General features: G+C 33.3%; 1 protein-coding gene across 1 annotated transcript; it reads right to left on the bottom strand.

Annotated features, from left to right (window-relative positions):
• Window positions 1-7,559: 7,559 nt before the first annotated feature.
• LOC104214631 (scarecrow-like protein 6) lies at window positions 7,560-10,306 on the bottom strand. Its single transcript, XM_009764326.2, has one exon. The coding sequence runs from the start codon at window positions 10,184-10,186 to the stop codon at window positions 7,919-7,921; it is 2,268 nt and encodes a 755-aa protein (XP_009762628.1). The 5' UTR covers window positions 10,187-10,306; the 3' UTR covers window positions 7,560-7,918.
• Window positions 10,307-13,002: the final 2,696 nt, after the last annotated feature.

Below are 13,002 nucleotides of genomic sequence, written 5' to 3'. Positions count from 1 at the left end.
AAGATCTTGGAAAGACAAAATTTTATCTTGGTCTACAAATTGAATATATGAAAGATGAATTTTTTGTCCATCAATCAGCATACACTAAAAAGATTTTAAAGAGCTTATATGTGGATAAAGCACATCCATTAAGTACCCCGATGGTTGTGAGATTACTCGATATAAATAAAGATACTCTCCGACCTCATGAAAATAATGAAGAGTTTCTTGGTCCTAAAGTACCATATCTTAATGCAATTGGTGCGCTAATATATCTTGCTAACACTACAAGGCCTGACATAACTTTTTCAGTTAATGTCTTAGTAGGATATAGCTCCGCTCAAGGAGACATTGGAATGAAATCAAGCACATATTGCGTTATCTAAGGGGGATTACCGATGTGAGATTATTTTATGGCAATGATTGCAATACTGATCTTGTTGGTTGCCGATGTGGGGTATTTATCTGACACACACAAGGCTTGATCTCAAACATGCTATGTGTTTACATGTAGAGGCACTGTCATATCTTGGCGATCGACTAAGCAATCAATTGTGGATACTTCTTCTAATCATGCTGAGATAATTGTTATTCATGAAGCAAGTCGAGAATGTGTATGGTTGAGGTCTACTATATATCTTATTCGAGACAAATATGGTTTGAAGTGTGACAAACTACTCACAGTTTTGTATGAAGAAAATACAACATCCATAGCCCAATTAAAGGGAGGATTCATAAAGAAGTTAGGACAAAGAACATTTTACCTAAATTATTGTTCACTCATGATCTTCAAAAGAATGGTGATATTAATGTGCAACGGATCCGTTCAAGTGATAATACGGCTGATTTGTTCACCAAATATCTACCGACGTCAACCTTCAAGAAACTAGTGTACAAGATTGGGATACGAAGGCTCAACGATATGAACTGATGATCTCATCAGGGGGAGTTAATATGAGTTGTAATCTTTTTTCTTTACAAGGTTTTGTCCCATTGAATTTTCCTTGTAAGGTTTTTAACGAGGCAACCAAAAGGCGTATTTCTAAATATATGTACTCTTTTTCCTTCATTAGGATTTTTTTTCCATAGAGTTTTTTCCTAATAAGGTTTTAACGAGACACATAATTTATGGATATCCAAGGGGGAGTGTTCTGATAAAAATCAAAATATGGTGGATGTCTATCTTCCTTCGTGATCTTTCTCTCAAATGGTTAATGACATATTCAATGACATATTTTCTATGTTCAATGACATATTCCATGCCATATTTTCTTCACTTTTAATGCCTATATAAAGGTCTTGTAATAGATAGGAAAATACACACAATTGAAGAAGAAAATTTCTTCCTTTCTCTCTATCTCTATTTCTTGTTCATATTTTACTAAATTGTCTTTATTTCTTGTTCATGTTTTACTAAATTTCTTTAATTTCATAACAAGGCTCAATTAATCTAGACTTGTACCTGATAGGCCACTAAAAACGAGATAAAAGCTCCCTACTTAGGGGTTCTCAATAAACCTCTTCAAACCCGTGACATGATAGAGGGATCCCAATTGGGTAATTTCAAATATTATTAGGGGTGGTTTGGTTACCGGAATAAGGATATATTAATCCCGGGATAAAATTATATTTATTTCATGTTTGGTTATGAATATTTAATACTGGTATAAACTTTATACTAAAATAATAATATTAGCTATGTCATATAGAAAGTGAGAAAGCTAATCGCAGAGATATTACCCTTAATCGACCCTAAACCCTTAAATTTTAGCGGACACTTGTGTAAAATCTCTTAAGGAATACTTTGAAACCTTAGTGCACCACTTTGTGGTTTAGGGTTTAATTTGAGCCTTTATATGGACTTATGTTTTATTGAGTGTTTTGGACCACCCTTAGTTATATTATATTAGAAACTTATTTACTAATGTTCTTTATGTTTTATAGTTTTTAATAAGTATCTAGGTTTTTCTTACAAATTGTGTAAATTTCTCCTTAAAAGGCTCTCACCCCATTCTCTCTCCTTTTTTTTTATAACAAAATTTCTTAATCTACGCCCAGAATCTCCATCTTCTCTCTTCCCACAATTGCCAATAATTTTATATTATTAAATCATCAATTGCATTGTTCTTTTGTCGGGAGATCGGACAATACTGAAAATGAAGAAATATTCAGGAATTGTATGATAAATGTATCATAATTGTATTTAAATTGTATCAGATACATCAATACGTAAAATGTAATTGTATCGTATTTGTATCACAATTGTATATAACTTGTAGATGGTACATTAATATCTAAAATAATACCTGATACAATACTAATAAATGAATATATAATTATCATATATTTGTGATATAAACTGTGAAATTCGTCACGATCTCGCAACTGCTCATAATTCAAATACAAATTTGATACAATCCTGAAAGAATTCTTACACAATTATGATACAACTTAAAACCGACTCTAAACTTAAACTGATACAATATCGTATTATACTTGTATTAGTATTGTATCATGTATTGTTTTAGGTACAAATTGTAATGCAATTCTAAATTATGATACAACTTTGATCTTCATCTTTTTCAAGTTTCAATGTAAAACATCCACCTAGAACCAGCTCTAAACTTAAATTATAATACAATATTGTATTTTAATAGTATTAGTACTGTATCAGAATTGTCTTAGGTATTGATGTATCAAATACAACTCAGATACAATTAGATACCTTTATCATACAATCGTAATACAATTCCGAAACTTCATCTTCCTCGAGTTTCATTATGAAATTCAACCTAAAACCAACTTTAATGTAGATTGAAGCTTACCAACAACTTGATTGTAGAGCAAATCTTCGAATTTCTTCTGTATTGTATAAATAAAAAAGAGATTTTGGACGATTAAAGAGAGAAATCGTATATCAACAGCTTTGGAAGAGGAGTGAGTAAGCTAGATTTTTGGGTTAGAAAGATTACAGGTATCACTGGATTTCTTACTGCGGGTAACTACAAAGAGAGGTGATGATTTTGGGGTGTAGTGGGTTTCTTACGGTGATGATTTTGATAAATACAAAGAGATGATGATTTTGGGTAAGTACAAAGACAGATATAGCTTTCCTTGGAAAAAGGAAGAGTATATTAAATGTAAGAGATTATATACTCAACATTTAATGTATGTTTCATTTCCTTCTTTTTATGGTTTTGTACAAAACTAATAAATATAGGTATATAAAGTTATTAATAAGGAACCAAAATAAATATGATAAATAGATTTCTATTATAGTATAGCTAGGTAAAAATTCCTTGATAAAACATCCGTCATGCTTTATCACATTCCTCACTTTATAGTAACGCAAAAGGGTGAGTATTTATTTCTTTTTGTGAGAGAAAAATTTACCTATTAGGCTTTCTTTCTTATCACTAAAACACTTCTATATAGGTTCTTGGTCCAAAAGAAGAACCAAATATAGGAAGAAGTGGGGGATGAGTTCAAACTTGAAAAGGACATTTCACCATTGAAGAGTTGTGAAATTGATGTTGAAGGGACATGTTAATCTACTGTTTCTGTTCCTATATATGGCCAGGCATTGTGGGCCACCTTCCTCCTGTTTCGCTATTTGAATTTTCTCCTACACCTTATAATCCACATAGTAGTACTACTTATCAGAATTTTATATACTAGTACAAGTAAAAAGATCTTTTATTGTTAGAAAATTATTTGTTTAAGTTTTTTCAAAAATAATATTAGACTAAGAAAAGCATTATAGAGTTAGATAATCAGTGAAAATTTATATAATCAATCCAAACTTGTATCGAAAATTATATGCTTGTGTTGAATATGTTTTCATAGGTTGAGTTCATGTAACATAGGTTATAATCAGGGGCCTGCAGAACTTTCAGTAAGCGGTGTCACAATTAATTGATGGCCGATAACCCAAAGGAGTTCAGGGAGATGACGAGATTAAGAAGCTGAGTACAGTAATAGCAAGCTAGCACAAGTAAATATTACAAATTCCTGAAGTAATTATTCTGAATTGAGCGTTTAAAAGGTGTTAATAAAATTATTATTGTTGTTCTACTTTGGTTTGTACTCCTTATTTTATCGGGGAGGTCAGGCCGTCAGAGGTTCGCAACCCCAGCCCATCTTTTTTAGAGAGGCAAGCTCAGAAAAACAAAAGGTAACGTATGCAGGAATTGATTCCTGGACTTTTACTACCTTAACCAAAGGCTTAACCATTGAACTAACATCTAAATGTTTGTCAAGTGGTGTCACTTTAGATAATATGTACAAATTTAGTGTTCACATGTCATTTACAGCGGCAGTTTTAATCAAAATTTCCGGCGAAGCGATGTCACGTGACACCGCTTCGATGTACATACATCGCCCCTGGTTGTAATATCAATCAAGCCATATATGTGGCATGAGCCCTTTGATTGAGACAACTCATTGTAACACATTGGGTCCTAGTATAATTTTGTATTAAGGTTTATCTATTGTCATTTTCATTTGATTACTCTCCATACAGTGAGAAGAAACATGGTACCCTATATATCCTAAATAATTTAGTAACACTTATCTAAATTTATCTCCAACTGACTTCTCCTTTTTGTTTTCATGTAACTCGTGAAAGGCACAAAAGTAACAGAGCTCGTGATTGATTGAGTTTTTTAATCATGTTTCCCAAATCTCAAGAACCGGAAAATTAACCATTTTTTTCACTTTTAACCCGTACTAGAAATTATGTATTCGATAGTTGAAAAAGTGTATAAAATTTGTTTATAACATACAGAATATATATATATACAAAAAATATATTTTTTAAATTATTATTTGAGAGCGAATATACAATGTCAATTTTTCAAAAATAAAGAAGTAAGAAATTTTCCACCTAAATTATTTTTATAATCATAATAAGCGAGGGGGAAAAAAACAACAAAGGCCAAAAGACTACTGTACTTTATTAACACATAAAACATCGCAATTCAAATTGTAATATCTTATTGCTAAATTAACAACCGAGCAGTACTATAATTCTATTACAAATACACCCCTTTTCGGATCCTGTATCAGTCTTACATAATTAAAAATCATGGATTAAAACATTCAAATAAAATAGACAGTTGATATTTGTGTCGGTTCGTCGGCTGCAAAGGATAATTAAAGCTAAAGTCAACTATTATTGAAAATTTATAGAACAATAATGCTTGATTTAATTATAACTTTTCAATACTGATTAAATATTATCCTATATTTAGGTGTCAAACGAAATGCGCCGCCGGTCATTTGCATAATTTGGTTTCCATGTGCTCTATGGCTTCGTGAAAAGCAATTACCCAATTTATTTATTGATTACTTTATTTTTTATGGGTGAAATTAAGAATTTCCCCCATTTTCAAATTTAGGAAAAAATTTAAAGATAAGGAAATGTCACATCTCCTTAGTCATTTAAGATAAATAGGCTTGTAAATAATTATTGGCATCACATAATACATGCAACCTCCAAGGCTCCAACCTGTTTTATTTATTTAATATTTGTTTTAAAAAGGGAGAAAGAGGAAAAAACGGAGACAATGTAGAAAAAAGAAATTCAACTAATAATAAAACAGATAATGTGGCACACGCTAGAGACAATATTAGACAAGAGACAGCAAATCCATGTTCAATGCATTTCGTATTCACAACAAATTGAAGCATAATCCAAACTAAGAAAAGTCACATTTATATGTACAAAATACCAATAACATCCCAATTGGTAGAAAAACCACGTTGTTATTATTAGAAATACAAAATTGAGCAGAGCAGTGTTTAATGTAGTGTTACTTCGGAAAAAATCATCCTAAAATGTATATACCAGATATAGAAAGTTAATTATGAAAAAAAAAAAAGATATAGAAAGTAATATGTAAAAACTGCAACATGAGAATATTTATTTCACTTGCAAATATTAAAATCATTCTTTGTAGTTAATTGAAGTTTGACCATACGTATTGCGAATATTGAACTACCATAAGTGGTGGAGGCAAGATTTTCACAAAGGAGTTCAAAAAAAAAAAAGTAAAAAAAATTAAAAAAGATTGTGGCCAATGAGAATTAAACTTGTGACCTCACAAAAATATTAAACTCTCTTGATCACTAAGTTATGCTTTCGGGCTATGTCAAGAGGATTTAAAAGATAATATACAGAGGTACAAAATATATTTTACCTTACATATAGTGTAATTTTTCGGCAATCCCCCTTCCGCCCCTAAATTCTCCCCTGACTACAACTTATGTATATATACACTTTCAACGTATATGTATGGATGAATAAATGTAAACATCATTACTTAGAGAAACACAAGAATTAAAACCGTGAAATTAGACTATTATATGTATTGATTCATTTTTTTGTTTGTTTTTTGTTTACTTAAAATTAAAACTACAATCAAACCAACTCAAAATTCGTTGATTTTTAATATTAAATTAACCAACAAAATATCAAAATTTTGTCGATTTAATGCAATTTTCGATTTGGTTACGATGTTAGAGAAAAAGAAAGAAAAGGGATTAATCCCCCTCTGCACCATCCAACTTTTCTAGAGGAGGTACAATCTGACGCTGAGTCGATCAGAAATATGAACTGATCTCAAAACAAAAGGAGTCCCACAGAGCAAGAAATATGTGTCCAAACAGTTGTACACAAGTGCTTAGAGTAAAGTAAAAGATTTAAAAGCCCATATCAAGCAATATTTTATGTCTCTTTTACAGGGAAATCATTGAGTAAGCAGGAGGTAAATACCATTGTCAGAATGTCACCTTCTCTGTTGTAGTAATGACTCTTAACAATATTATTTCTTTTAAATGATGAAAGTGATTGTTCTCATTTTCATCAACAACCTTACCTGGAAAAAAGAAATTAATTCCTTCTTGATATCTTAAAAAATCAAATATGGTGGACCACAAAAAAAGCCTAGAAATCAATTAAATTGGACAAAAGGGAGTATTTTTTAAAATATAATAGTGGTGTTTAGATCACATCATACGCACAAATACGGAGTAACTAGCCTAGTTTACCTTACTTCATTGACCAATAGGCCGCACTCAAGGGTGTCTCAACAAATTTCACCCATTCTCTAATCCTTTGGGATAGATTAAGTCACTCCATGACATAATGTATAATACAGTTTCATCATCCTTCTCCATAATACATGAGGATGTTTTTCATGTAACATCTCATTCATCTCTTTTCTATTTTTTGGTAATTCCTTCATTGTGTGGGGGTTTGAAAGTGTGGAATTCCAGTGAACAAGTTAAAGAAGTGGTCAGGTGGATAACTAATACAGATGATATATCTTTAAATTTGTAAGAAGAGCAAGAGTTTGAGCAAATATAAGGTTGGCAGAGGGCTAAAGATAGAACAATAACATATACTAGCAATAAGATATCATGGAATAGCAAAACTCATGAATAACTAAAGAAGTATCCAAATCTAGAGTGATGCAATAAGGATTATTTCTCATAGTTAAACAACTGTTTCACTAAAATTTAAAAAGTAAATAATCACAACTAAAGCATGTCATGCTAGTGAGATAATCAATGCAATATACATAAGCACGTCAATGAAATGAGTTAACATTCCATCTTTTTCCGATTTCTGGCTTTGTAATGTTGCCAAGAGTACAACAAGGTTCCCAGCATAACTAGAAACAGCGGATATATGCCTACCTCCAGAAAATTATAGAGCTCCATCACAATAATACCACAATTAAACAAAGACCCTGAGATAAGGAACTATGGTAAAATACTAGTTAACAGAATGTTGGATTGTTCACCGAAACAATCTGCCTATGCCACAAGAAAAATTAGCAAATGAAAATTGCGGGCAACAAAAACATAAAGGTTCAGATACTAAAACAGTGCAGCACCTTGGTTGGTTGGCAACTGCAAATTTAATTGCTTTTCCTCAGCACCTCCAAGCTGAAGCTGAGATGAGCTCCTTTCGCTGCCAGCAGAGAACAAGCGAAGACTGCCTCTTCTCTACATGGAAACCCCGAACAGGAGTTCTCTTCACCACACACTCTGCCTGTGATTCTGTAAAATTGCTGAAAGGTAACGGGGAGAGTCCAGATGACAAAAACAGTGCCCTCCAATGCTGCGTCTTTTCAGGGGAACGAAATCGACTCATTACAATTCTCTCAATTCTTGGTTGGAGCAAGAATCTTTCAATCTTTTGGAGGGCATCAAAGTTCACATTTACGGCATCTAACGACTCAAGAAGGTTTGAGTACGACTGAAGGATTTGAATTACATGGTTTGGAAATGGTAGATCAGTCCGGTCACAACCTTTGTCCACAGAAACCACAATCCTAGGCGACAGCTGCTTCACGAAACGAAGAACCAATGGGAGCGACAGCTGATAGCTCGCAAGCGAGCTAATAGGAAGATTGACAGCAATTGCCTCATTCTCTGAGACTAGAGGAGGCAGTGACCACGACGTTGAATTCAAAGAATCAATGCTTAAAATCTCAAACTCAAATTCCATGTTGATTTCGTTAGCAAAATGGATCAAACTTTCTCTAGTGAGTCCAAGCTCTAGTTGGTCATGTGTGGAGGGTGAGGCCAATGCAGTTATTTTCAGGGTAGGTGCGCCACCACTTCTCAAGGCAAGCTCTTGCATAAGAGAAGCCCATTGCCTGCCATAGCCGATATCAAAATCAACAATATGAATTCTTTCAAACCCATCCAAGACCTCAAGCAGGGCTTGGTTACAAGTGAAATTAGCAAACTGTGCAACTGGTGAGATCTCAGAGAAGGACTTATAGGCACCAATCTTGAAGATGAGATTAAAAGGTGAAGAAGATGGTATAGAGGGGTTGTTCAAGTTGTTGGTGTTGGTATGAAGTAGCAATTGTAAAGCTTCCTTGCAATAAAAAGCAGCCCTATAGAAAGGCTTACCAATTGGAGAGAGCTGGTGATTGAGCCGCGCCAATATCCCTTGCGCGAGTACTGGATTCCCTGTCTGGACCAGCTCTGCAGCTTTGAATAGCTGGTCAATAATTGCTTGTTGTTGTTGCTGCTGTAGTTGTAGTTGATGAAACTGCCCCATTTCTTCCCCCACCATCTTTGGCTTTGTTCCTATTGGTACTCCTGGCCTAAAATGGGGAAGCAGCTGGAGCTGATGGGATGGTGTTGGCTGCTGTTGTCCTGCATCTATAAACAGTTCTTGGGAGATCTGAGAGCCCTGTTGTTCAAGGGTCCCGGGGTTGTGCCTTTTTGCCTTTGGTGGCAAGACAAGATTTTGCTCCTGCTGTGCAAATGGCAATGGCAAAAGAAATGATGGGTTCTGAGGAATCTGTGTTTGGTGCTGGTTAATCAAGAACTGTGAATGGAAACTCTGAGGCTTTAAATCTGTGCTCTCAAATGGCTGCTGTTGTGTCTGGCTGAAGGAAACTGGGCCAAGATTGTTAGAGAATGAAGGAAAGATTGGATTTTGCGAGAGATTTGTTGGTATGTTAGAAAACAAGCCAATCTTGTCATTGTTCATCCTTGTAGAAGTAGGAGGAAAACTTGAAACGGAAGAGTTGTTAATTGCAGGCATGAAACTACTAGTACCAATTTGGTCAACACCAAAACCTTGATCCACAACCCCAAATCCTGCATTGAATTCATAGTCCATAGGGCCACTAACCTGCAACACCTTGTTCAAGTTAGACATGGAGGGGTCATCTACATCACCCATTATCCACCCAAGTATAGACTGTTCTTGACAAGGAGAAGCCATTACAGACTCTGATAACCCACCTTCCCACTCCTCCATAGCACATTTCTTCCCTTCTGTAGCAGCAGCAGAAGCAGCAGCAACTTGTTGAAACTCAGATTCAGCAGCAGCTCCTCCTACATTGGAACTGGTGGCAGTGGTGTTGTCTTGTTGCTGCTGCTGCTGCTGCCATTTAGAAGATGGGTTTGCAGAAACTGCACCTGCCGTATCTGTGGAAGCAGTGCCACCTCCACCACCACCACCACCACCCAAAGATGAAGACAGGGTTGAAGAAGAAGTAACAGGCCTTGGACTCCTTATGATATCCAGTACAGCACTTGGACTATTTACAAGATAACAACTTTCTTTGCTATTGTAGTTCCAAGAATTCAAGATGCTATTTTTATTTAACACAACGTCTAAGTCTAACACCCCCTTCCCCTCAAAATCAAAGGGTAAGGGCATCCCCTTCATCTAATGTATACCCACAAAAGTTTTGGCCTCAAATCAAAAGATATCACCTAGAAAATGTGCAAAGAAAAAAATATTTGCTTGAAACTGAAGATGTCCATCTAAGGTCAAGCAGTCCACAAAATGACTTCTTTCTTCTTTGATGCTTCTTTTGTACTTCTTCTTCTTCTTCTTCTTCTTGGAGAATAAGACAAATTAGCTAAGCCAAGATTGTGGAGGGTGGTAAAAGGGGCTTTGATGTTAATAAGAATTTTGCTACTACGTAGCTATTTTCTTTTCTTCTGGTCTTGTTGTTGGCCTTATAATAGTACTCTGGTTTTCCTTCTCATTTATACCATGGATGCGTGCAACACATAAAAGTAAGAAAGTGCACTTCATCTTCTTCTCTCTCTAACTTTTGTTTTTCATTTTAGTTTTAAGTTCCGTTTTTATTTTTTTTTTCTTTCTTTAATTTCTTTTTTCAGAAGGGTATTTTATTTTAGTTTTTGTGGCTTGTCTGTAGAGTGTAGGCGCAGTTATATATCTTTCTGCTATGGTTTACTTGGATACTCGCGTTAAAGGAGCGTGTTGAGGTATTTGTTTTATAGCTTGTTTGACAAAGCTTCTTTTGACGCAATTTTTCTTTTTTTCACTTTTTTATAAAATTAAGTTGTTTGACCAAGCTTTTAAAAAGAAAAAAAAGTATTTTTGGGGAGAAACATAAGCAGTTTTGGAGAAGCAGAAAAAAGTAGTTTCTCTCCAAAAGCACTTTTTTGAAAAACACTTTTGAGAAAAATACACTTAGAAACAGTTTTTTAAAGCTTGGTCAAACACTAATTGATGCTCAGAAGTGCTTTTCAAATTAATTAGTCAAACACAAACTGTTTCTCACCAAAAATACTTTTGAGAAAAACACTTTTCAAAATAAGCTGATTTTTACAGCTTGGCCAAACGGGCTATTAGTAGGTAAAAATTTCACTTTATACCACATACCATAAAACTTCAGTAATCAACCATAAAAACTAATTAAGCATCTTAATCAACCATCTGTTATTTAGTTAAGCATGCTGCCCAGGAATGATCAACTAACGTATACTACTTGAATTGTAAGATGAAATGTCGAATTTCGGCTAATATTAGTTTTTGGCTTGCAGTCAATCATGGACAGTTTTTGGAGTTGCGACACTTTCGAACTCTCAAGCAATTAAATTTAGAGAGACATTTCTTTAATTCTTAGTTTAGAGTTCATGTTCAAACAAGGAGTTGCAATTTGTATTTAGCAATTGAATTATTTAAATGCAAAATAAAGCCCCCCCCCCCCCCCCAAGTATTTTATCAACAGAAAATGGGTCACCGCCAGTTTGATTTTTTTTTTCAATTAACAAGTTTCCATCTTAAATTTCTATAAATTTGCAAACTTTAGTGGGAAATATTTGAATGGATCAAGAAAAACATAAAAGAAAATTACGTGGCTTTTGAAATATTAGTCTAAAAGAACAATATTTGTCTAAAAGAATTTTTGATATCTCTTTTGCAATGTCATTACGTTGTTTGAATATCTTCAGCTATTCATTCCCTTCTTTTGTGAAAGTATTCATTCCCTTTTACAAATCAAAACCAAAGAAAACACGTAGATGAGAAAAGAGAAGGTATTTAAAAGGGAAAATAAATAAGCTCTTACATATGATAATTTTTGCTAATTCTACTTTATCTAACCTTAAGCCCTAGTGCCACATCTTAAACCGTGTAGGATTAGGCCTAAAGTGAACTATATCATTACTGGTTGGGATAAATTAAATCTCAATGTTTAACGAATTTAAGCAAATCACATTATTAAGATAGACTAATCCCACATTTTTGAAATGGTAATAGGGCAAATTTCATTGCATATAAAATTCTATGCAAATCACATATCGACAAAACACATATTATATATATATATATATATATATATATATATATATATACTTGTAAGGCTCCAGTTAAAACTAACTATTTAACTCGTGGAGTGCACTGTTATGGTTAGCAAATTAGCATCTCTGTATTTGTGATAATATCCTATTCAACAGTACAGTAGTATGGAATTTTCGAACAATTTGGTGGAAAAGACAAGAAATCCAGCAAACTCTTGGTAGATTACCGAGAAAAAAAAATATAAACTTCATAACCATATTTTAAAATGAGTCCGTTACTCAAATGGTCACTCAACTATCCCAAATTATCTCCTAAAGTCACTTTACTTTCGTTTGTAACAACAAAGTCATTGAACTATGCCTATTGCACTCAGAATGTCACTCAACTAGATTTTCCAAATTTTGGATTGCCAAATACCTATTTTACCCTCTAAATTATAAATATTTATCTTCTTTTTATTTTATTAAAATTTTTAATATTATGATTTTTCCTATTAAATTTATATTATGGACTTATCTATAGAATAAATAAATATTATTTATAAAATAAAAAAATAAAAATTATTTAAGCATGTACAATGCTGGAATAATAAAATAACGAGCTTAGTAAAAAAAGTTAATTAGAATAATTTGTTAGTAATAATGATTTAGTATTAACAACAAAACGTCAAAAACTTATTTACACAATTTAGAATGAAAGAAAATAAAGGTTGTAAAATATATATTCCATGCACGTAATACAAAAATAATTATTTAAATAAAGATATTTTATAATATACATTATATATTCTTAAATATGCTCAATTATATTATTATGTTTCTATCAACTTTCCGACGACACAAAGTTATGTCACCGGAAAGTAGGGGGACTATCTGTATCGGGTAAAATATACTATGTTAAATCGTGCATGGAATATATATATAATA

Source organism: Nicotiana sylvestris, chromosome 1 (genome assembly GCF_000393655.2).
Source record: "Nicotiana sylvestris chromosome 1, ASM39365v2, whole genome shotgun sequence".
Classification (NCBI taxonomy): domain Eukaryota; kingdom Viridiplantae; phylum Streptophyta; class Magnoliopsida; order Solanales; family Solanaceae; genus Nicotiana; species Nicotiana sylvestris.
Note: the sequence above shows the minus strand (reverse complement) of the source record. Positions and strands in the feature narration are given on the sequence as shown.